The sequence below is a fragment of the Callospermophilus lateralis genome, chromosome 6 (assembly GCF_048772815.1).
Source record: "Callospermophilus lateralis isolate mCalLat2 chromosome 6, mCalLat2.hap1, whole genome shotgun sequence".
NCBI classification, from domain to species: domain Eukaryota; kingdom Metazoa; phylum Chordata; class Mammalia; order Rodentia; family Sciuridae; genus Callospermophilus; species Callospermophilus lateralis.
Genome location: NC_135310.1, coordinates 36,875,572 through 36,902,191, shown reverse-complemented (window position 1 = coordinate 36,902,191; position 26,620 = coordinate 36,875,572). Strand labels below are relative to the sequence as shown.

Below are 26,620 nucleotides of genomic sequence, written 5' to 3'. Positions count from 1 at the left end.
CCTGTGCCAATATATGCATTTTCAGTTCAATTCCTTAAAAATTTTGATTAGACTAAATTTATTGCACAGGTAGGAATCCATTTATATAGTGCAAAAAAGTAAAAGTAGTTCTTTCTATCATTATATTATGGATCCTTTATTTTTTATTATCACACATATTTCAGTATAACTTTAACTGGTCAAACATTGATGGATATCTGGTCATTTCCTGTTTTTTTTTTGTTTTTTTTTGTTTGTTTGTTTGTTTTGCTGTAACACCAAATATGCTGAAAAAATATTACTTGTACTCATTCAAGTCACTATAACAAAATTCCATAGACTAGGTGACTTGTAAACAACAGAAACTTATTTCTCAAAATTCTGGAGGCTAGAAGACTGAGATTAGAGTGCCAACATGGTATGGTTGGGTTATGATGAAGACTTCCTGAAATGCAGACTGCTGACTTCTAGTACTGCCCCATGGTTGAAATAAGGTAACACACTTGTATCCTCTTTAGGTATTGATTCTGTTCTTTGAGGGCCCATACTTATGGCCCAATTACTGCTCAAAGGCCCCTCCTCTAAATATCATCACATTAAAATTAAGGATTCGGTATATAAATTGGGGCAGGAGTAATGGAAATTTTTAGTCCATTTAACATAGTCCATATGTAATATGATATCTGTATTATTTCATATCTGTAGGATAATTCCCCAAAGTAGAATTTCTAGGTGAAAAACTCTGCATTTCTCATTTTGACAGTTATTGCTAACCTGGCTTTCTGAAACATTTTTCAATACCCCTTAGTCTTGCATCCCTTAGTCTTGCCATCAGAGATTATTACCAGTATTACCAATATTGAGGAATTTTATCAACCTAAAGATATGGGGGAAAATTTATCCATATCCTTTTAATCAACATTTATCTTATTATGAGTGAAATTTAGCATTTTATCAATAGTTTAAAAAGCAATTATTACATTTCTATTTTTTCGAAATTGTCTTTGTCTTTTTAAACCATTTTTGTGTTGTATTGTTGGTCTTTTCCCTTGTTAATTTATAAGAGTTCTTTAGATATCAGGGACATAATTCCTGTATTTGTACCAGGAATTCTTTTTATTTTGTTAAACAGTTTATCCTTCATTAGAATTTTCTGCTCTCAAGATAGCCCTGTGAGAGTAAGCCATCTTTGGTATGAGTTTGGAGCAAAGATTCCGGGCATATCTCCATTTTTACATTAAAAAATTGTCTGATTAGATTGTATTTCTTTTGGTGTCAATTGTGTTAAATTATTTTCCTAAAAGACTCTCCATTTCATCCAGATTTAACATATTTTCATGCAGTATATTTTTCATAGGGTATGTTATGTCCTTGGTACATTTTTGTCTTTTTGTTCTACCAATTACTAAAATGTAAATGAATCACAATAACAAACAAAAAAACCCCACTCTACTAAAAATTTGTTACCCTGGGCATAAGTTTGTCTAGTTTTCACTATAATCTATCAATTTTTACTTTCTATATTTTATATATGTGTATATATGTGTGTGTGTGTATGTGCGCGTGCACGCGTAAATATATATACACATAGAGAGAGAGATGATTTCAAGTTCAGAATTAAGAATTAAGTTCCTGATGGGTTCTTGCTTTTGTCAGATATTTTCTAACCGTCCCCTCTCCCCCGCTTTTTTTTAATTAAGTTTGTCCCACCATGTATCATATTCTTCAATAACTTAGGGTGCAATAATTTTCAGAAAAGGTTGATTTATGAATTTATGGAAATCCTAGGAAGGGACGATGTTGCAATATCTTAGAATAGAGGATATAGGTAGTTGTAGTATATAGTTTATAAGATATAAGCAAATGAATTGCTTGCTTGGATATTAGAAAAACCAAAAAATATATCAGTTACCTCGCTGTGGTCTGGTGAGTACATGTGAGCCTGCATCTGTCTAATTGGGAGAACAGGGACCTACTTTTATTTTATAGGAACAAATAAAAACATATCTAATTTCAGTAAACTTGAGTGTTCAATTATTCCCCACATTGTGCAGATTCACATTTCTCTGATCAATGGAAGACCAAGTGCTGATGATCCTTCTCCTGAACTGCTGGAATTCACCTCTGCTCGCTATATCCGCCTGAGATTCCAAAGAATCCGCACCTTGAATGCCGACTTGATGATGTTTGCTCACAAAGACCCAAGAGAGATTGACCCCATTGTCACAAGAAGAGTAAGTTATAATGACTGTGAATGAGCCTGTGAATGATATAATGCCAATATAATGACAATTTTAATTGTCTGTTAAGAAATTTAAAAAAGAAATCTTTCAATGATTTGTACAAGTAGTTATTAGCAAAGATTTTAAAATTCAGTGGACATTCTTTAGTTCAAATTGAAGTCTGCAACTTATTAGGTGTGTAAAATTTGTCTTAAACTTTAATTTCCACTTTTGTTAAATGAGTATCATAATGTCTAGTTCATAACCCCCCCCCCCCCCCGCTTTTTTTTGATGTCTGAGTACAGAAGTTGTCTTTTTCACTTTAGGTGACCTGTCCTATTAGTATAATTTTGCTGAGTTATTACTGAAAGGACAGGGGCTTTGATATACTTTTTTGCTATCACGCTCACTAAGAAATACACTTTTTAATCATGACCCAGTATATATACACAGAGAGAAAAAGAGTGCAATTTATCTTAAACTTTAGTGTGCACAGAATTAGCTGGTATTCTTGTGGAAATGCAGATTTGGATTCAGTAGGTCTAGGGCAGGGCTGAGATTATTCAATACTAGCAGTTCCCAGCTGGTATCAATGCTGCTAGTGTGTAGACTATTCTGTCTCTGTAAATATTTTTGTTTTAGGTTTTAATAACCAATCATGAGCCGCAGTTTAAAAAAAAAAATAACACTACTATCAGAGAAAAGGGATACTACATACTGTTTGATTTTTCTTTTTGAATAGAATGTAACAAAGGAAAACAAAGGGTTAAAGCTTCTTTTCCACAAATTGTTGACCATAGAGCTAACAGAAGTGCTGCTTTCCAATGTGAAACTGGGATTTGTTCGATTGTGAAATAGATGGCAATCTCAGATTGCTATGGGTGATAATTGTGCTTCTTTGTGCCTGTCTACTCTGTACTCCATTCACTGGTTTATGTCACTTCGCTTATGTGATGCCACACAACATTATTACCATGAGATTCAATTCAGCCATAAATCCATAAGGCAAATCCATGCTACCAAGAAATCCACTGTAAGGCCAGAGGTATCGTAAGAAATAGGATGGTAGAGAGAAATTAACATTGTGGGAAAGCATTTAATTATAGAAGGAGCATACCAAGATCAAACTTCTACCACCAGTCACCAAATTGCTTTACCATTTAGCTGAATACAACAGTTCCTGAACACTCCTCACATGTTTTTTCTTTTCATTACTTAATTCCTCTGCCTAACCGCTCCATCATCACAAAATAACTTCAAAAGTTATAATATCCCTATGAAAGCTATTTTCAGATGTTTTAGTGCCCTGTTTTTTCCAAAACTGAAACTACTTTACCACATACTATATTTCAACGTATTGTCAATTGCGTTATATAGAAGTAATCATTATCTTATAGCAATGTTTAGATTCTTTGCATGTTTTAAGAAATCACTTTTAATTTCCATTTTGGTGTGATTTAAAAATATGCACCAAGAAAGACTGAATAATATTGAAGTGAAATTTATTCTTTCTTGACAGTATATCTATCAGGGAAAAAAAATCAATGAAAATAAATTAGTGTTCCTTTTATCATCTTTTGCAAGAGTCAGAGTGGGAGTTGGGGTGCACATCCATTATTTATGACTGTGTTGTACATGAGCATTTAATATAGTGCAGTACAAGTCAACATATAAATGTGTTTTTTGAAAGTACTGAAGTTTAATAAACACTACATACAAATTTAAATATATAAAAATAGGATATTGAATTTTAGCTCTTCATGATTCAAAAGCAAAACATTATGCATTTATATTTAAAATCAATTTCCCAATTTTAAAAGCATCTGCAAATACTACTGTGCCAGCTTTTTTAGCAAATATCTCCATTTGTATTAATATTATTAAGTTATAAAGTGAAAAGGAGATTTATATGTTATCCCAATTCCCTAACACGTTTCATTAGTTCAAGGTCTAGGCATATCAAATACGATAATGTATAAAAAATGTTTTAAAAGACACTATATGTAAATAACAAAAACAAAAGAAAGAAGGAGAGGAAAGTAGGGGAAGAGGAAGAGGAAGAGGGGGAGGAGAAGAGTAAGTGAATAAAAGGGATTTCTAGCTAGGGAACTCAGATCTGTGTCCACAAGTTTATTATTACTAAATCTGGGATTTTTTAAGGTATTTATTTGAATAATAGTTCTGTCTTCCATTGAGAGTAATACTTGAATTCCATATGATAAGGTAAAGGGCTCTGACAATTATGCACATATTAATTAAATTTTTAATAATACTAACTCTGTAATTATGAATAATCTTTTTAAAAATAGCTGGTAGATTAAAATAATTAGGATCATACCCCTTTATTAGCTTCATATCAAAAGGTAATTATATGGACATTTTAACATAATAATAAAAGAGGCAAGTGTTCTGCACATCGAATTTGCAGTTCCTTTTTATATCCTTCAACGTTTGGGTAAGAAGTACAATATTATCAATTTTCCCTAAATGTGTTGTTTGTTTTCAAATCTACCAGACAAAATAGCCTGCATGTGATTTGTGAATACAGTTTTCTATTATCACAATTAAAGAGCTTTTCTCTGAAGAAACCAAGTAAAACTTTTATGAAGAATTACCATCCTTAGCCCCATTTAAAAACTGCTTTTAGCAATGGGTACTCCCGCATGGCCTTTGTACTGCCTATGGGAAAGAAATTTCTAAGATGCCCACCTAACATAAATTACAGGCATTCTTTCTTTGGGCTATGATTACAAATCTAGAAGTTACTTCATCTGTTTTGTGAGCCCTCACTTTTCTTCAGTAAACAGAAGCATGCTTCAAACCAAGGATAAAAGCAAAAAATGAAGTTTCCAACTGAATGTTCCCTTTTGTGGCTTTCACCCTGCAGTCGTCTTAACAGGATTTCTTCTCTGGATTGCTTTTTGCAGTATTACTACTCAGTCAAGGATATTTCGGTTGGAGGGATGTGCATCTGCTATGGTCATGCCAGGGCTTGTCCACTTGATCCAGCGACAAATGTATGTATATTTATAGGATGCTTAGGCAAAATGAAGTGCTCAGCTGTAAAATGCTTCATGAGCCGCTTTGCAGGCAGGGAGCACTGTGAATGGGTGTCAGGTCCCCACTTAGACAGTGTAACAGAAAGCCATGCCAGGGTGAAATAGAGCTGGCAGTTAAGATGATAGACTTTGAAGTCAGCCATCACATTATCAGAAAACAGATTAGGTTTTTTTTTTTCTTTTTCCAAAAAATGTTCTAAACTGGTATCTATTTTGAAGCTTCTCTAGCTATGACAGCTTGCTGCATGATTTAGCTTTAGAGAATGCCTGCCATCAGTCAACCTATCCATTTCTTTAGAAATGTTTAATCAAAAAATTAATGCAAACAAATGAAAAATGTGCATGGAAATAAATATATAAATGGCCATGAAACAGGAGACTGAGATAGGGCAGGAGCAATAAGGAATAGGTGGGAAAGAGGATTCAGGAGAGTGTTGATATCAGCAGGCCAGAAAACGCTGGAATGTTTTTGAGTAAAATTTTCCATTAATGACAATGTATTAGGTGAACATAATATAAAGAAGAAGATGAATGAGCATCTATTTTTTTTCTGTCATAAACAAACCGGTGAAATTCATAATCAACTTCTGGGCAGTATACAGAAGAAATATATTGAATAGTAAGATCAGTGAATGTTGGTAGGGTTATAGTTGGGTTTTCTTTTACTTTTGCTTCAACAAAAATTGTATGATAATTGACATTATACTCATACCTAGTTTTCTGATTAATAGATCATATAATATTATCTCCCAGGAAGATTCAAAATCCTACTATGTTTTTCTGGAAAAGAGTTAGAGTTTCTTGTTACCTGTTAATGTGCTGTCAGGGGTGTTTTCCAAGCTTTGAGAGCCACCAGGCAACCTTAGAAGGGCAGTGGCATGTGGCAAATGAGACCACTCAGAGCACACACAGATAGGAGAGCTAGCCCAGGGACACTAGATTTCTGCTCCTCCTCTGCCCCTAGATACAGAGTTGGGGGAATCAACTCGCTTCTCTTTTGCTAAGTCCAAAAAATTTAAGGATACTTTGAGTGAAGACTTAAACACAACACATTTGACTCAGAAAACCTGAGCATAACCAGAGAATCTGGTGTTCAAGAACATTCCCCATTGGTCCTCACTGATTTCTTCCAAACCTAAGCCCTTGATTCCAGAACCAGCCTGGATCACCCTAAGCTGGTATTGATCAGAGGTACCCACTGCTTCCTGCCCAGGCTGACCCAGTTTTACATTTTAGTATATAGCCTAGAAGTCTTTTCTTTGTACTGCCTTTTAGAAGGAATCCCTCTCTGTGATTCTAAATAATGTTCAAAGTGTCTCCCACTTTGTGGCTAGAAATCACGCTGTGAGTGTGAGCACAACACGTGTGGCGAGAGCTGCGATCAGTGCTGTCCAGGATTCCATCAGAAACCTTGGAGAGCTGGGACCTTTCTGACGAAAACCGAGTGTGAAGGTATGTTCTTGAGAAGCCTATGGAGTGTGTCTGTCTTCCTCTCCTGGGACTCGGGTAACATAGACATGTGGAGATTTTACATACTGCCCTCATATATTCAGTTTGTATATCTTAACCAGGGCAAGAGCTGGTGAGCTCTTTACCTTGCTATCTTAGTTTTCCAGGGTACTTAGTTTAGTTTGGTTGTTTTAATTTGACACTTTTGAATTTACTACTATGGAAAGATTATGAGAACATGTAAAAGCATACTACATACACATCCTCATAAGGACAAACCTGATGCTTCTAACATTATAATATAAAATATATTTTGCGTATTTTATATATAATATATATATATATATATATATATATATATATATATATATATATATATATTCATAGAAATGCTGATAAACATTAATTAAAACCTAGACTGTGTAGAGGACATATACACTTAGGAAATTGTTCTGAAGCATGTATTAGCTCTAATTCTTCTAGTTGTTCCCTTGGCAGCCCGATGCTCTACCGCTTCTTCCTAGTAAATAGTCCTTATGTACTCATTGTCTGATGAAGTGTGGGAAATCAAAGGTGAGAGATTATCCTCACATGTTAAAACCAGGTTATTGTCAGAAAAAATTCATTCATTAGGATTTGATAATTATACTTATTAGAGGTACTGTTTAGGGCAGAATCTAGGAAGGGTATAAGGGTAAAAGGTGACGAGGCAGGAGATGAAAATTGTGAGAAATGAATGCTTATCTTTTTTTAATTGACACATAATAATTCTACATCTTTGTGGGGTATCTTGTGATATTTCAGTACACGTACATAGTGTATAATGTTCAAATCAGGGTAGGAATATCTACAGATATTTAGCATTTCTTTGTGGTGTAAGTATTCAAAATCCTCTCTTCCAACTTCTTTTAAATATATAGTACATTATCATTTCCTATATTTACTCTACTATACAATAAAACAACAGAACAATGTCTTTTGTCTTGTGTTAATTAGCTTTCTGTTGTGACAAAACACCTGGCAAAAACAACTCAAAGGAGGAAACATGTATTTTGGCTCACATTTCCAGAAGTTTTAGACCTGTGGTAAGGCAGAGACATCATGGCAGAAGAGACGGGTAGAAGAACACTGCTCACTTTAAAGCAGCCAAGGAGGGGCGGGGGTGTGGGGAGAAGCGACTTGGGACCAGGTACCCTTTCAGGTTACACCCCCAGTGTCTTCCTTCCTTCAACCTGACCCCAGCTCCTACAGTTCCCAATAATTCCCAATAGTCAATTCGATTTGAACCTGTTAATAGATAAATCTGTTGATGAGATCAGAGACCACGTGATACAATCACTTCCCTGATGCTTCACTTCTGAACATTATTGCATTGGGAACTAAGCTTTCAGCAAATGAACCTGAGCAGAACACTTCAGCTCCAAACTATAACAGTATCTACTGACCAACCTTTGACTCTCCCTATTCCCTACTCTTCCCGACTTCTGGAACCCTTATTCTACTTTCACCTTCCATGAGAGAAAATTTTTTCTTGATTTGACACATGAGATTGTGCTTTATTTGCCTTTTAGTGCCTGGCGTATTTCACTTAGCATAATGTCTTCTTGTTCCATCCTCATGATCACAAAGGGAAGACATCATTATTTCTGTAGCTTGATGGTATTACTACATGTATAGCTATTTGCTCACAAACATCTTTAAATTTTGATTAAATGTTTTTTGCGGCTTATGGAATATCAGCAACCACAGTGGAAAAAGCATTTGAGGGTAGGGATTCTTCCTGATGCCTTTGACATTGTATCAAACAGTTATAATTACGTAATATTAAGCAGTTCTGCAAAATTTTTTATACTTTTCACACACACACACACACACACACACACACACATACAATAAAAAGACCAGTTCAACTTGTCAGCCACAGAAATAGACTATAGCAAAGCAGATTTCTACTTGCTATTATCTATTTATCTATCTATCTATCTATCTATCTATCTATATATATAGTCTATTTATATAGATAATTAGAGATATATATTTAAAACCCTAAGATTATGAAACTATTTTGTCCTTCTCTGTAGGGCAGAGAGTGGGTTATATTTTCAAAGAGAAGAATAAACATTTCAAAGATCCAGAAATTAAAGATGGGCATCTTAACCATAAAATCTTTAAATAAACAACATGCTTTGGGCAAATGTATACATTCCTAAAAGTTTATATTAAAAAACAATTTCCAAGTTGAATTGCATTCCAATTGACTTAATATTTATAAATTCTTCTGTGACATGATAAATCCCTCTATTTAAAGGATAATCATCTTTAAATCACTTAATTTGGATTTTCATCAGTTTAGCTTACTTAAGGCAAGATGCATCTATCTCTAAAGGGCAACTAATATTCATTACATTTCTAATCCTTTACTTATATGGTAGTTTCATAGCACATGTTTTAGACATTCTGCTAAACATCAAGTTGCTAATGACAGTAAAAAAAAAAAAAAAAAATAGCTCTTTTTTTGATAGACATGTGTTGTCCCTGTTGTCAGAGTCCATGAACATAGAACTGGGCAGGGTGTTGATAGACAGCAACCAGGACTATAGGTAGAGTGTCCTGGCTGTAGGAGCTCTGAGGAAGAACTGTCCAGGCATTGATGTTACACCTGCAATAACTCTCAGTTATAAATATACTCAGCAACACTGATTCTAAGTCGCATAAATTTGCATTACTCCGTATTTCCCTCTGTTTATACCAGCATCAGAAATCCTCAATTTTGGGCTGGGGATGTGGCTCAAGCAGTAACGCGCTCACATGGCATGCGCAGGGTACTGGGTTTGATCCTCAGCACCACATAAAAATAAAATAAAGATGTTGTGTACACCGAAAACTGAAAAATAAATATTACAAATTCTCTCTATCTCTCTCTTCTCTCTCTCTTTTAAAAAAGAAATCTTCAATTTCTTTTTAACATGTTCAAATGGGATGCTTTAAGCATTCTTGTGTATTGTCCTAAATACAAAAATTATTTATAATACATAGAGATTTGTACTTATCACTATATGATCATTAGAATGATGCTTGAAATTTCATTGCTGTAGCAAAAATAACTATATGCTAAATCCAAAGTCAGCAAATTGGGGAAGGTACTTGTAAGAAACTTAGAGAAGGGAATATCCTTACTTATTTATCAATAAGAAAAAATTCAATAAACCTGCAAAAAATGAGCAAAGGTGAAAACATGGACTTCTCAGGAAAAAAAAAATCTTCTTTAAAATTTAAGCAAAAGATGATTGCGCTTATAATAAAGTTCCAATTACAACAATAAAATATAATTTTAACTTAGTAAAGTAAGCGTTCAGCCAATTCTTGCATGATTACTGTGCCCAGAAATGGTTTTAAAAGGGTTGATATGATACAAAATTAGTGAAGCTTTCTTTAACAATTCCATCATATTTATTACTGGGGGGAGAAATCTACTCTACCATATCTAGATGGGAATTTTTAAAGCTATTAAAATTTAACTTTTATGGACTTTGTGACTAGAAATTATACTTCCAAGAATTTAGCCTATAGATGTACTCATATAGGTTTACAGTGCATATTATCATGATCCTTATCATTATAATGCAATTGCTACAACTATTGCTACTAACATTCATTGAGATGAGTGGTTAGTAGTCTGGCATTCTTCTTTTGCATTTGCAAAACAGCTGTCTGAATGCTAAAATAATACTAAGATTTGAATTTTCTCCTCAAAGTTACTCAACTGACAAACAGGAAGCAATTTTAAAATTATAGACCATGCCCTGGTATTCCCAATATGTATGCAATGTTATTTAATGGGGAGATCTTGAAACAGTGTAACTGTCTATTAATAGGGACCTGAGGTAGTACCTTGGGTAGCCTTAGAAGATATATATGCTAATGTGGAATAAAAGCAACACAATTCACTGTTAGTAAAATCTCACAGTTCAGAACACTGTATAAATGGTCCTGCTTTCTAATATAAAAGGAAAATTGAGCTGTGTATGTATGTGCACACCTGTAGACACACACATCCATACCAAGGTAAGGACAGATAAGAAACTCAACATCTGAGGGAGATGCTGAAAAGGAAGAATACTGGAGCTGGAGTTTTAACTCAGTGGTAGAGTGTTCGCCTAGCACATGGAAGGCCCTGGGTTTGATCCTCAGCACCACAAAAAAAAAAAAAATTAAATAAAGATATTGTGTCCAACTACAACTAAAAAGCAAAATATTTTTTTTAAAGAAGAATACTGTATAAATTATCTTTCTCTAGTTCCCATCCTGATAGAAATTTCACATGATTTTTGAGGGCTTTGCCCTTTCTGGGGAAAGTGATTTTTCACTTCTTTGATTTTCTATAATGCAACATGAAAAATACGAGGAAGACTAAGAGCAGGACAAATCAATTTGGAACTTATTTATAAAGCATTATGCTAAAGATTTTACATGCATTATCTCACTCAATGCTTTTAAATATCCATATCTGGTAATTACTATTGACTACCCATGTTTTATATGGAAACTGAATCTTAGTGAAATTAAGAAGTTCTGCATGACTAGTGAGTAGAGGTGAGGACATGTAAATCCAGCACTGCTTGGTGCTCACTTTGCCCTGATTACTGGATACCTGCCTTGTATCTGATATCACTCACCAGGTAGAATGTGAAGGCCTGTGGCCCTGGTGAGAAGTGCAGATTCTGGAACCTAACTTCAGAATTTGATTTCCAATACAAATTAGGTTAGCTTTTTTAAGTTAGGGTACTTATTTGTGGCTTGGGTTCCTAATACATGAAAAGAGATTTATTTCAATTTAAATCCACTGTAATAACCATAAAACAATTAGAATAGAGTCTGGCATATTAAAAAAGTAAGCTTTAGTTGTTACTAGTAGTAAAGGAAAAGAATTGTAACCTGAATGTTCTTTTTTACATGTAGTGTCTAACACTGAAATTCATATACAGTAATTATTCATTACAGATGACCTAGTTGCTAATAATTCAGTACTATCATTCAATAATTTATATTTTATTATAATAGGAAAATGTAGACTGAACTATGTGAACCTGTTTCACTTTTATAAATCAAAAGTCAGTAAAATATCATCAGTTTCATGATTCAGCTTATATTTTGATCATTTCATATTTCATTAAAAGCACAAACTTATTAATATATCCAATAAATCCAAATATTTTCTAAATGTATTTGTGTATGTATGATAAATTATAAAAGAAAATACTTTTTAAATATGTCTGAAATCTGGAATTAATGTTTGCTAATTTATTATTTTCTAATGTAGCATGCAATTGCCATGGAAAAGCTGAAGAGTGCTATTATGATGAAAATGTTGCCAGAAGAAATCTGAGTTTAAATATACATGGAAAGTACATCGGAGGGGGAGTATGCATTAACTGCACACAAAACACTGCTGGTATAAACTGTGAGACATGTATTGATGGCTTCTTCAGACCCAAAGGGGTAAAGTATGTTTTTATATCACAGTTATTTTTGCTTTTTCAAATGAAGACATAGGATGCAAAAAATAATTTTGACTGGATTTCTAAAGAGTTAGACTTCAAATTTTAAAAGGTGACCAGAACTTTTCATCATTGAAGCTGATATAAATATTTAAGGATATAAGACATTTGAATAGCCCTAGAAAATTTTATTGTGCCTCATTCCAGTCAATACTTGCCCACAGAAAACTCTATTCAAGTTTTTATTTTTTCAAGTAGTTTTCTTTTTTTTTTTTTTAATTAGTGTCATGTGGATGTACATAATAGTGAGATTCACTATGTTATATTCATATATGTACATAGAAAAGTTAGGTCAGATTCATTCTACTGATGTTCCCTATCAGATCCTTTCTCCCTTTCTTTCATTGCCCTTTGTCTACTCCTCTGATCTTACTTTAAACCACCCCCTCTAATTTTGGAGTAGCTTCTGCATATCAGAGAAAACACTTAACTTTGGTTGTTTTTTTTTTTTTTTTTTTTGGACTGGCTTATTTCACTTAACATGATAATCTCCATTTCCATCCATTTACCAACAAATTCCATAAAGACATTCTTCTTTATATCTGAGTAACACTCCATTGTGTGTGTACATTTTAATATATGTATTGCATTTTCTTTAGCCATTCATCTCTTGAGGGGCATCTAGGTTTGTTCCACAGTTTAGCTATTGTGAATTATGCTGCTATAAACATTGATGTGGTTTCATCACTGTAGTATGTTGATTTTAAATCCTTTGGACATGTATCAAGGAATGGGTTAGCTAGATCATATAGTTGTTCCATTACCAGTTTTCTGAGAAATGTCCGTACTGCTTTCCAGAGTGGTTTGTATAAGTGTATCATTTTCTCCACATCCTCCCAAGCAGTTTTTGTTACTTGTGTCATTGAAAATTGACATTCTGACTGGAGTGAGATTAAATTTCAGTGTAGTTTTAATATGCATTTCTCGAATTGCTAGAAATGTTGAATATTTTGTCATATATTTGTTGATCCTTTGTATATTTTCTTATGAGAAATATCTATTTAGTTCCTTTGCCCATTTATTGATTGGGCTATTTGGGTTTTTTTGGTTTTTTTTGTTTGTTTGTTTGTTTTTGGTGCTAAGTTTTTGTGCTCTTTGTATATCCTGGTTATTAGTGCTCTGACTGAGGAGCAGATAGTAAAGATTTTCTCCCATTCTGTAGGTTCTCTCTTCCTGCTTTTGATGGTTTCCTTTGCTGTGAGAAAGCTTTGTAATTTGATGCCATCCATTTATTGATTTGCAATTTTACTTCTTTGCTTTAGGAGTCTTATTAAACAAAATAAAAGTAAGTTCCTGAGCTGATGTGTTGGAGTGTTAGGCCTACATTTTCTTCTAGCATGTGCAGGAGTTCTGGTCTAATTCCTAGGTCTCTGATCCACTCTGAGTTGAGTTTTGTGCAGGATGAGCAATATGGGTTAAATTCCATTCTAATACTTATAGATTTCCAGTTTTCCCAGCACCATTTGTTAAAGAAGCTATCTTTTCTCCAACATATATTTTTGGCACCTTCATCTAATATGTGGTTACTGTATTTATGTGGGTCTTTCTCTGTGTGTTCTATTCTGTTTTATTGGTCTTCATGCCTATTTTGGTGCTAGTATCATGCTGTTTTTGTTACTGTAGCTCTGTAGCATAATTCAAGGTTTTGTATAAAATATTGGCAAACTGCATACAAAAACACATCAAAAAGATAGTATACCATAATCAAGTTGGATCCATCCCAGGGATTCAAAGTTGGTTCAGAATACAGAAATCAATAAATGAAATCTACTAAATAAATAGACTTGAAGACAAGAATCACATGATGATCTCAATAGCCACAGATAAAGCATTTGGCAAAGTATAATACCCATTCATGTTTAAATCACTAAAAAAAAAGCTAGGGACACAAAAAAACATGTCAACATTGTAAAGGCTATATATGACAAACCTAAGGCCAACATTATTCTGAATGGTGAAAAACTAAAACCATTTTCTTTAAAAATATGAACAAGTCAAAGATGCCCACTTTAATCAATTTTATTCAACATAGTCTATGAAAATCTAGTCAAAATATAAGGCAGGAAAAGTAAACAAATAATACAAATAGGAAAAGAAAATCTCAAATTATCTGTTTCCCAATGATAAGATCCTATATTTAAAGACCTGAGAAACACCACCAAAAGGCTTCTAGAGCTCATAAATTAATTTATCAAAGTAGCAGGATACTGTAAAAGCAACACCCATAAATCATTCCTGTTCCTATTCATTCCAAAGATGAGTCTGCTGAAAAAGAAGTTAGGAAAATCACATAACTCGTTATTATAAGCAGAGTTTTTATAATAAAGAGTTACTGAAATTTTTAAACTGGTAAAGTCTTTTATTCTTTGCTACTTTCTTTCAATTCTTTTGTTTTGCCATTCTTTTAGAATATTTATTCTAATTTGTTATATATGACAGCAGAATGCATTTCAATTCCTATTACACATTTAGGGCACCATTTTCCATATCTCTAGTTGTACACAAAGTAGAGTCATACCATTTGCATCTCCATACATGTACTCAGGGTAATGATGTCCATCTCATTCCATCATCTTTCCTACCCACATGCCTTCTTCCCTTCCCTTCCTTCCCCTTTGCCTTATCTAAATTTCCTCCATTCCTCCCATTCCCCCACAATCCTCACTATGGGGAAGCATCCTCATTTCAGAGAAAACATTCAGCATTTGGTTTTTTGGGGATTGGCTTACTTTCCTTAGCATAATATTCTCCAACTCTATCCATTTATCTGCAAATGACATGATTGTATTTTCTTTTAATGCTGAGTAACATACCATAGTTTCTTTATGCATTCATCTACTGAAGGCTATCTAAATTGGTTTCACAATTTTGCTACTGTGAATTGGGCTGCTATAAACATTTATGTGGCTGTGTCCCTGTGGTAGGCTGTTTTTAAGTCTTTTGTGTATAAACCAAGGAAGGAGTGGGAGAGCTGGGTGAAATGGTGGTTCCATTCCAAGTTTTCCAAGGAATCTCCATAGTGCTTTCCATATTGGCTGCACCAATTTGCAGTCCCACCAGCAATGTATGAGTGTGCTTTTTCCTCATATCCTCGCCAACACTTACTGTTGTTTGTATTCTTAATATCTTCCATTCTGACTGAAATGAGATGAAATCTTAGAGTAGTTTTAATTTGCATTCCTCTAATTGCTAGAAATGTTCAACATTTTTTCATATATTTTTGATTGATTGTATATCCTATTATGCAAAGTATCTGTTCAGTTCCTTGACCCCATTTATTGATTGGGCTATTTGTTTTTTGTTGTTGTTGTTAATATTTTTGAGTTCTTTATATATTCTGGAGATTAGTACTCTATCTGATGTGTATGTGGTAACAATTTGCTCCCATTCTGTAGGCTCTCTTTTTACTTCACTGATGTTTCTTTTCCTGAGAAGAAGCTTTATAGTTTGAATTCATCCCATTTATTGATTCTTGATTTTATTTCTTGTGCTATAGAAGTCTTATTAAGGAAGTTGGGGCCTAATTCTACATAATAGAGATTAGGGCTTACTTTTTCTTCTATTAGACATAGAGTCTCTGGTTTAGTTCCTGGGTCCATGATCCACTGTGAGTTGAGTTTTGTGTGTAAGGTGAGAGATAGGGGTTTAATTTCATTTTGTTGCATATGGATTTCTAGTTTTCCCAGCACCATTTGTTGAAGAGGCTATCTTTTCTCCAATATATGTTTTTGACACCTTTGTCTAATATGAGATAACTATAATTATGTGAATTTGTATCTGTGTCTTCTATTCTGTACCATTGGTTTACAGGTTTATTTTGGTGCAAATACCGTGCCATTTTTTGTTACTATTCCTCTATAGTATAGTTTAAGGTCTTGTATAGTGATGCCACCTGCTTCATTTTACTTGCTAAAAATTGCTTTGGCGCTTCTGGGTCTCTTATTTTCCCAGATGAATTTAATGATTGCTTTTTCTATTTCTATGAGGAATGTCACTGGGATTTTGATTGGAATTGCATTAAATCTCTATAGTGCTTTTGGTAGTATGGTCATTTTGACAATATTAATTCTGCCTATCCAAGAACACTGGAGATCTTTCCATCTTCTTAACACTAGAAAAACTTAGGATATCAGGAACGTGTCTGAACATTGTAAAAGCTATCTATGCTAATCCCCAGGCCAACATCATTCTAAATGGAGAAAAATTGAAAACATTCCTCCTAAAACTGGAACAAAGCAGGGATGCCCTCTTTCATCACTTCTATTTAACATACTTCTTGAAACTCTAGCCAGTGCAATTAGACAAAAGAAATTAAAGGGATATAGACAGAAAAAGAAGAACTCAAATTATCACTGTTTGTTGATGATGTGATACTGTACCTAGAGGATCCAAAAACTCCACCAGAAAACTTCTAGAACTAATAAAGGAAATCAGCAAGGTAGCAAGATATAAAATTAACACCAATAAAACAAAGGCATTTCTGTACATGAGTGACAAATCCTCTGAAAGAAAACCACTCCATTTAAAATAGCCTCAAAAAAATAAATAAAATACTTTGGAATCAACTTAATGAAAGAGATGAAAAACCTCTGCAATGAAAACTACAGAATGCTAAAGAAATAAATTAAGGAAAAGTTATTTAATTTTATCAGATGCTTTTCTGTATCCACTGAAATAAATCTAATTGATTTCTTATTATATGTTAATGTGGTAAATTTGCATTGATTTTTAAAATATTGAACCAACTTTGCATTTATGAGTTAAATACCACCTTATTATGAAATATAATCTTTATTTATTAGATGATTTTACTTAATTAAGGATTTTTATATTTTTGTATAAGGCATATAATTCTAAAGTTTAATTCTTTTGTAATGCCTTTCTCAGTTTTTGAATTGGCATACAATGGTCTCAAAAAATGAATTTGAAAATGTTTCCTTATTCTATGATTTCTAAAATTACTCATGTAAGATTGAAATTAATTGGAATTAAGGAAGTGGTATTAATTGTTTTTAAATGTTTCTTATATTTTTAGAACAGAATTCCCTACTAAAACTATCTAATCTTTTTTTTTTCTTTGTAGAAAAACATGTGGTAATGAAATTAATTTTTATTGGTATAAAAACTATATACACTTTGTATTTTTTCCACGGATCAGTTTTGATACATTGACGTTTTCCAAGTATTAGTTTAATTTAGATAAGTTGTCAAATTTTGTGATTAAATATTTTTCCTTAAATCCCCTTATTCTTCTTAAATTCTAGAGTCTGTATACTGACACCACTTCCTTAATTCCTAAACGTTTGAATTTTATTTTTCTCCTTTTCTTTATGATCAGTTTTGGTAGGGGTTTATCAGTTTTCTAAATGTTTTTCAAAATTTTTTTTTAATCTTTTACTATATTTATTGATTTCTATTTTTACAATATTAATATTATTCCTCTAATGTGTTTTAGTTTTCAATTTATTATTATCTTACTACCTAACAACAAAGAAACAGATTATTTTGAAGCCTTTTTTATTATAATATACATATTTAGATATAAATTTTCTTCTAGTAAGTACTTTTAGCTGCTTCCCATAATTTCAGAAATACTTTATATCCTTTATTTATTTATTTATTTATTTATTTTTATTGGTTGTTCAAAACATTATAAAGCTCTTGACATATCATATTTCATACATTAGATTCAAGATGGTTATGAACTCCCAATTTTACCCCAAATACAGATTGCAGAATCACATAGGTTACACATCCTCATTTTTACATAATGCCCTATTAGTGATTGTTGTATTCTGCTACCTTTCCTATCCTCTACTATCCCCCCTCCCCTCCCCTCCCATCTTCTCTCCCTACCCCATCTACTATAATTCATTTCTCTCCTTGTTAATTTTCCCATTCCCCTCACAACCTCTTATATGTAATTTTGTATAACAATGAGGGTCTCCCTCCATTTCCATGCAATTTCCTTTTCTTCTCCCTTTCCCTCCCACCTCATGTATCTGTTTAGTGTTAATCTTTTCTTCCTGCTCTTCCTCCCTGCTCTGTTCTTAGTTGTTCTCATTATATCAAAGAAGACATTTGGTATTTGTTTTTTAGGGATTGGCTAGCTTCACTAAGCATAATCTGCTCTAGTGCCATCCATTTCCCTGCAAATTCCATGATTTTGTCATTTTTTAGTGCTGCGTAATACTCCATGTTGTATAAATGCCACATTTTTTTTATCCATTCATCTATTGAAGGGTAACTAGGTTGGTTCCACAGCCTAGCAATTGTGAATTGTGCTGCTATGAACATCGATGTAGCAGTATCCCTGTAGTACGCTCTTTTAAGGTCTTCAGGGAATAGTCCGAGAAGGGCAATAGCTGGGTCAAATGGTGGTTCTATTCCCAGCTTTCCCAGGAATCTCCATACTATTTTCCAGATTGGCCATACCAGTTTGCAGTCCCACCAGCAATGTACAAGAGTACCCTTTTCCCCACAACTTCTCCAGCACTTGTTGTTGTTTGACTTCATAATGGCTGCCAATCTTACTGGAGTGAGATGGTATCTTAGGGTGGTTTTGATTTGCATTTCTCTGACTGCTAGAAATGGTGAGCATTTTTTCATGTACTTGTTGATTGATTGTATGTCCTCCTCTGAGAAGTGTCTGTTCAGGTCTTTGACCCATTTGTTGATTGGGTTATTTGTTTTCTTATTCTTTAATTTTTTGAGTTCTTTGTATACTCTGGATATTAGGGCTCTATCTGAAGTGTGAGGAGTAAAAATTTGTTCCCATGATGTAGGCTCCCTATTTGACGAAAGAAATTAAAGGCATAAAAATAGGAAAGGAAGAACTTAAATTATCACTATTTGCAGATGACATGATTCTATACCTAGAAGACCCAAAAGGGTCTACAAAAAAAACTACTAGAACTAATAAATGAATTCAGCAAAGTGGCAGGATATAAAATCAACACGCATAAATCAAAGGCATTCCTGTATATCAGCGACAAACTTCTGAAATAGAAATGAGGAAAAACACTCCATTCACAATATTATTTATTTAAAATAATTTCTGATTCTCGTGATTTCTTTTTTTAATTTAATTTCCAAGTATTTGGATGTTAGTTGTTTGATTTCCAAATATTTAGTCTTTCTCAATAAATCACATATTTATTGTGATCTACGCTGAATAGCATATTATCTGAGAATGTAGTAGTTAAGATGCCAAACTCTGGAAGTTTATTGATACTTATTTGTGGCTCAGTGCATAGTCTCTTGGTAAATGATTATGTGTACCTGAGATAGTTTGTCCTGACATTTTTGACTCCTGCACATATAGATTGATCCAATTTATGATTACGGATTCTTGCATTTCATATATATTTTTTACTATTTCTTCATGTATTTGAAGTACTGTTATTAGGTGCAGTCACATTTCAAAATTTTTATATCTTTACATTTTATATCTTATAAGTAGACATTTTAATAATTATGAAGATTTCTACTTAATCTCAGGTAAAACTTTTGGTCATAAAATCAACTTTGTCTCATTACTAATTAATAAAGCTACAACAGCTTTCTTATGCTTACTCTGCATTTATATGTTTTTGATTTTTTACTTTCAACCTATTGGTATCTTCATTTAAAAGTAGATTGCTGTATAACTAAAAATAATCAATAAAAAGTGTGTTTCTGCTAATAAAAAAAATAGTAGATCGTTTATAAATAATTATATAGGTGGGTGTTTTTATCTTGGCAATTGCACTTTTTAAGTTGTTTATTCCATGTATACAACATAGTTACTATTATGGATAGGTTTTGCTATGAAGCTTTTGTCTCAGAAACTTCTTAGCCTACATTTTTTCCTGTTGTCTTTTGTGTTATACACAACTATTTTTCACTATTCCACTTTATTTCTTCTGTCATCTTTTTAGCTATAACCTTGTGTATTATCTTTTTATAAGTTCATGCTATAGTGATTGTAATACATATATTCTTAAATTATCACTATCTTATCAGAGTAACTAATATGATACTTCACATACAGTTAGGAAAACTGCAATAGCATAGTTCAATCTATGCCTCTCTTTTGGGCTTTTATTTTCCTTTATTGCTTGTAAGCCCCACAGTACAATGTTGTAATTTTTGTTTTGATTCGTGTTTTACAAAAAGAAATGAAGAAAATAGAATTTTACAAATATATACACACACATACACGCATACTTACATACATACATACACTGACACACATCACAGTCTACAGTTAAAATGCGTGTTATACATATACACATTTTATATGTGTGTATACACATACACACACATATACATCCACACATACACACACACATGAACATATATATACATGTGCCATTTATAATAACCTTCAATTTTACCCTGTCAATTTACCCTTTGCCTGAGTAACTTCTTCTACAGAACTACTAGTTATAAAATATCTTTTAAGATATTTTACTTAAAGATATCTGAAAATGTCTTTACTTCCATCATAGTTATAGAAATGGGTTTTTTTCCAGAACTTTAGTACCTTTTCTGAATTTTTTTTTTAATGAGAATGCAATCATGCTTTGTATATTTGTTCTTCTTAAAATTTTTATTTCCTATTTAGTACATTTTAGGCCATTAGTTCTTTAAAAAATAAAGACTCATTCTTTCTCCTTTACTTCTAGGACTCCATCTCTATATATTTAGCTTACTTGGTTATATCCTATAGGTCACCGATGCTAATTTCTTAAAAAATATATCTTTTCCTGTTCTCTAGATTTGATAGTTTAATATATCTGATGTTATGCCATTAAATTGCCACTTTTCTTTCTGCCATTTCTAACTGGCATTAAGTATATTCAGTGAATTTTAAAACTGAGATGTTTAATTTTCCGCTATCTGGAGTTCTCAAGTTTCTTACAGTTTCTGTTTCTCTACTAAAATACTCCATGCATTCACTCATTGTAAATGTCATTTATTTTATGTTGGATATACTTGCAGTACCTTTATTGACTTCTTTGTATGTCAATTTAAATGCCTGAGTCACCTCAAGGTCTACTTTTATTGACTTCTTTTTCTTAAGCAATGATCATATTTTTTTGTTTCTTTTTAGAACTAATAATTTTATTTTCATAGGACATTTTGGATAACACAATGTAAAGAACCTAGATTTTGTTACCTTCCTCTGAAGATTCTCAGTTGTATCCTAGTTGGTAGTCAGTGCACCAAATAACACCTGGAAATTGTGAGGCTTGTTTTTACCCTTTGTTTGGTCAGTTTGATGGAATCTCAAGGTGTTCATCTAACCATGTTGATTTAAACTCCAACTTCTGATTATTTTATGATATGCTGCACCTGAAAATTGCTCAGGTGATTCAGCTTTCTGGTCATTGCTTTTTACTGAATTCCTTGAAGCATCTTTAATAATGGATTAGTTAAGCATTTGTGGGATAATGATATATGGATTTTGGTTCTGTCCCTCTGTTAATATGGATCTTCTTCAGTACATTTTTTTTCCCCTTAAAACATCAAATTCTTGCAGTTTCTGCCTGTTTTCAATTGTTCTTACACATCCTCAAGATTCAAGCTTGTCCTCTGATTGTGTGTTGGCCCATGTAAGACACTGCCATAATTGGAACTACAAGGCTGATCAAGTTTTTATTAAAAGTCAAGTAATGAATCTGCCTCTAGGGTTTGGTACTTTGATACTTATAAAAATACTTATGCTAAACTAAATTTTTAAAAAACACATATTTTGCAAGCACTTAATATTTGGGTAGAAATAAAATTTTATGTATTGAAACTTATAAGTAAAGTAATTTATTTCTTTGATCATCTTAAAATTGTCTTAAATTTGATTTTAGATTTATTGACTAAACAATGCACATTTTATTTATAAATTCATATATTTTGTATATAAAGTATATATAAAACAATATTTACTTAAAAGCCATTTATGAATCAAAATTATTACTTTAATAAAATTAAAAATCAAGGTAAAGTAGATATGTTTATAGAATCTCATAAATTAGAAGTTTTCCTGAACAATCTGATTCACTTATATTCTTCCAATTATCACAAGACATGATAATGAATTAAAAGGGCTTAGTTTACTAAACCTCATCATTAAGATCATAAATCATATTTATGAGTCTAAATTTTATTCAACAGAATTTTTTGGTAATATGCTACTGAGGATGTGCTTTGTTTTGTTTTGTTTTAGTGCCCTGATAGTTCTTCTGGATAGAAAGCCCTCTTTCAAATTATTTACTCATGTATTCATATATCCAACTCCACTTTAAATGTCCCTTTTTTGGAAAATATTATTTGACTTTATTGTGTTATAGTGGTATCCTTCTTATTTTTCTCAATAAAGTTCTGTTTGTTTGTCATTTTTATCACTGTGTATATTTTCTTCAACCCAAGTCTTTCACATCTGTAACCCCTGCAAGCTCATTTCAGGTAGAGACCATGACTCTTATATTAGCTATGAAGTTCTTACTTCAAAATGGGAAAAGAATGAATGAGTCTAAAGCAAATGATGATTTTGGAACTGCTCTGTGATCTTAACTGATTCATATTCAATCACATGAGTAAGCAACTGTGATTTTAACATTCTGATTTATATTAGCAAATGAGTTTTCACTAATAAATTAAGTTTAATTATAAATATATATGAAAGGTATATTTTATTGGTGGAAAATGTTTACATATATATTTATTAGCATTTCAGTATTTTCTGGACAACTAATTTAGGTATTTTTATTCTTTTCCTATTCCATCTGGAAAACAAATGTTTCATATATTAGTATATGAATGTAGTCTAGGTTTATTTCATTAAAATATTCTAACTGGAAAAGTTAGTAGTTACATTAATCATTTAATACATGCCAGATTCTTATGAGATTTTTATGTATTATTCCTTTTAATTTTGATTTATGTAACATCACTGTAGTTGTTTTTATTACCCTTACATTACAAGAAAGTAAATAAATCACACACAGCTTCACAGCCAGTAAGTGGTCACACTGGGATATAATCTGAAGTTTTCCTAATGACCCAGGTCACATTGTTTCCTCTCAGGTTATGCAGCCTAACAGTCAGGAAGGCCTCATTATAAAATATATATTAGAATATACCCAATAAATATCATTGTTATTTTTCTCTGTTATGTTGACAATACTGTGGTGATAAAAGAGGTGCATTCTTAAATGCATAGTTTTTAAAGTCTCTTTATCAGGGATTTCCTCTACAAAATTCAGCAATGGATCAAAAGAGATGATATTTAACTGCTGAATGTAGGTAACAAACAAGTTTATTGTATCATCTTCTCTATGGATAGAGTTAGAAGAACTTGATTTTAGAAATAGCATGTGTACTAAAGTTCATTTCTTGTAATTTTTCTCAAAATAGTTTATTCTGTATTATTAAAACCAATTTGTCCTTAAAAGTGGCTGAAATGAAAAATATTGCTGTTTTTATTACATGTGATGAAAAATATTTTAATATTTTTATTAGGTATCACCAAATTATCCAAGACCATGCCAGCCTTGTCATTGTGATCCCATGGGTTCCCTGACTGAAGTCTGTGTCAAGGATGAGAAATACGCTCGCCGAGGTGAGAGCCGCAGAGAGCCACTGCCCTTAGGAAGTCATAGGGAAAGCCAGCCTCCAGCATTTTCAGAACAACTCAGTGAATTCCACTCATATGATGCACATCCTTCGATTTATCAATGTATCAGTTTTCCCTGCAGGGACCAGATTTTGTTGTGTTGAAAATTAGTTTTATGTGAAATTATAAACTCTTAAAAGCAAGAAGAGTTTAGTCATTTGTTTATATATTTATTATATATGGACAGATACACATACACACACATGGATATAGACACACTTACAGAGTTATGTGTCTCTTAACAATGGCATAAATTCTGAGAAACTTGTCATTAGGTGATTTTGTTGTTGTATAAATGTCCTAGAATGTACTTGTACAAACTAAAACTTTATCAGGCAATATAATGCTATGAAACCATGACATCAGTAGTATATGTGGTTTTTCCTTGACCAAAATGACATGCAGTGCATGACTCTTTGTGTGTGTGACTGTGTGAATGTGTGTGTGTATGTGTGCATGTGTAGAGAAACAGGGAGAGACTGTGACTCAATCACAAGTGTGTGATGTCTCTACATTATTTTGTGTGTCTCATTATTTCTTAGATAGTTTTGTAGCCTCTGTGGCTGCTAGTGTAAAATGACAGCATTCCCTGAAGGCTGTGTGTGCTACAATGGAAAGAAAACAGGGAAGAGCATATAGTGAAATGGAAGCAATAATACGGAAAGCAAGAAGTGTACATAAAGAGCTGTAAAAGATAGTAGTCATGAGTCAAAGGGAAAGAGGCTGATGTTCACTTAAGCCAAATACTTTGGGAAATAAAATCCACAATGAACTCCAAACCTCAAGGAATCAAATGCCAACCTAACTCCTTAGTATAAAACGCTTGGGAGCTACTTCTAGGGCAGTCATTTGCCAAGTTAAAGTAGGGAATTCATAAAATGTATCTGTAGCTATTTCTTTATATCTCAAAGAGTGAATTCTTGTCTTCTTTGGAAAGACTAAAATAAATCATGGCTACAATGTAGGATTTTTTCCCCCTCTAATGACTTTAGAGTAGAAAGACTGGCAGTGTTTCTCTGGTGTAGTTCAGCCTACCTTCTTTATTTATAAAACTGTAGACTTGCTTAGTGATTTGAGCATTATATGCAGTCTTAAATCTTCAAAGATTAAAAGCTAATGTGTTTTAATATTCTAGTAATGATTACTGAGGTCACTTTTCATTTTAAGACCCCTTTCCTTTTTCTTTTCTTTTTTGTTTCACTAACAACAAAATCACAGTGTTATTTTCAGCAATATCATTTATCTCCTGCATGCTTTTAATAAGTATATCATTGTTGAAAAAGTTATGTAAAAATGTAAGAAAATAACTACAATGCAGCGGAAATTCAGAAGAGATTCTACTATTAACATTTTGCATGGTTTTGTCATAAAGTATAGAGATTTTTTATAATGCTTCTTTTTACTTTACATATGAGTTTTCTTATAATCACCAAAATCTTCTCTAAAATCTGTTTTCAGCACCTAAATAATACATTAGAATATGGTTATACCACAATTACCTACTGAATTTAATGTAGACATTATTATTTCCAATTTTTGTGTATTATAACCAATTATTTAATGAATACCATTGTATATAACTATTTTTCAATTGAAAGAATATGTGGTGCATGATTTAAAAGGAAGGGAATAAAATAGCAGGCAATAGTGTCCTTTTTGATCTCCTTACCTCTGGTCTTCTTTCAAATATTAACCATATTGAGTTTTTTCTCCTATTCAGTTCCTATAAATTACTTCCAGTATCTAAACAATATTCATTCAAGCATTTTGTCAATATAACATATTGCATATTGATTCCATATTGAAATGCAATGAAATGTGTTATTCATACCACCTACCTTTTATCCACTATCCATACCTTTTTAATATATATTTCTTCTAAATATCTTCATTATGATAAATACAAAGCTTAAATACTTTATAACCTTTTGAATTTTGACTCTATCTTGAGGTCCTACAATGACAGATCAGAAAAGTATCATCACGCCTTGCCAGGTGTGCCAATTACATACTTATCTTTTCAAAGATTTTACCAAGTTATATTTATGGCTTTAGATTAGTAATTAATTATTATAATTTAAAAATGTAAGCATAATCAAGATTGGCATTATTATCATCATTGGCATTAATATCAGATGCATATTATTCAATACAGACCACCTGAGTTGTAAAATTGGTCACACACTTGTAATACACTTTACCTTCAGACTTGGTCTGATTTCATGATCTCTTTAGGAAAGAATCCAAGATGTAGTCTAATGGTTTGAACTACTTTATCAAATTGTGTCACTAAGCAGTAAAAGAAAATATATTCCACTGCCTTTTTGGCGTTAATTTGATTACTAATAAAATATAAATGTTTCTTTTGTGAATTATCTGTTTTCTTTGTTTTCTGTCAGTGTAAGGTAGTCTTAAGATTTTTAAAAGCCCTTTAAATATTAAAAATAATAATAGGTCCTATTTGTTATAAACAATTTCTGTGTCTCACTGGTATTTATACGAATTTCTAACATATAGTACTTAAATAATTTTTATATAATCAGCTCTCAGAATTCATATAATTGTCTTTAGCTATAATCCTGGCACTATGTGAGATTATTATAATAATATGTCCTATTTGTTATAAACAATTTCTCTGTCTCACTGGTGTTCATAAGAATTTCTAACATATAGTACTTAAATAATCTTTATATAATC

At 32.4% G+C, this 26,620-nt stretch overlaps 1 protein-coding gene across 1 annotated transcript in view; it reads left to right on the top strand.

The window, feature by feature from the left end:
- Lama2 (laminin subunit alpha 2) overlaps positions 1-26,620 on the top strand; it is a 566,319-nt gene that overhangs the window by 224,178 nt on the left and 315,521 nt on the right. The window contains exons 5-9 of the mRNA XM_076858266.2: positions 2,034-2,213; positions 5,129-5,218; positions 6,595-6,712; positions 12,030-12,208; positions 23,770-23,869. Coding sequence (XP_076714381.2) covers positions 2,034-2,213; positions 5,129-5,218; positions 6,595-6,712; positions 12,030-12,208; positions 23,770-23,869 — 667 coding nt within the window. The remainder of the gene's footprint in view (positions 1-2,033; positions 2,214-5,128; positions 5,219-6,594; positions 6,713-12,029; positions 12,209-23,769; positions 23,870-26,620) is intronic.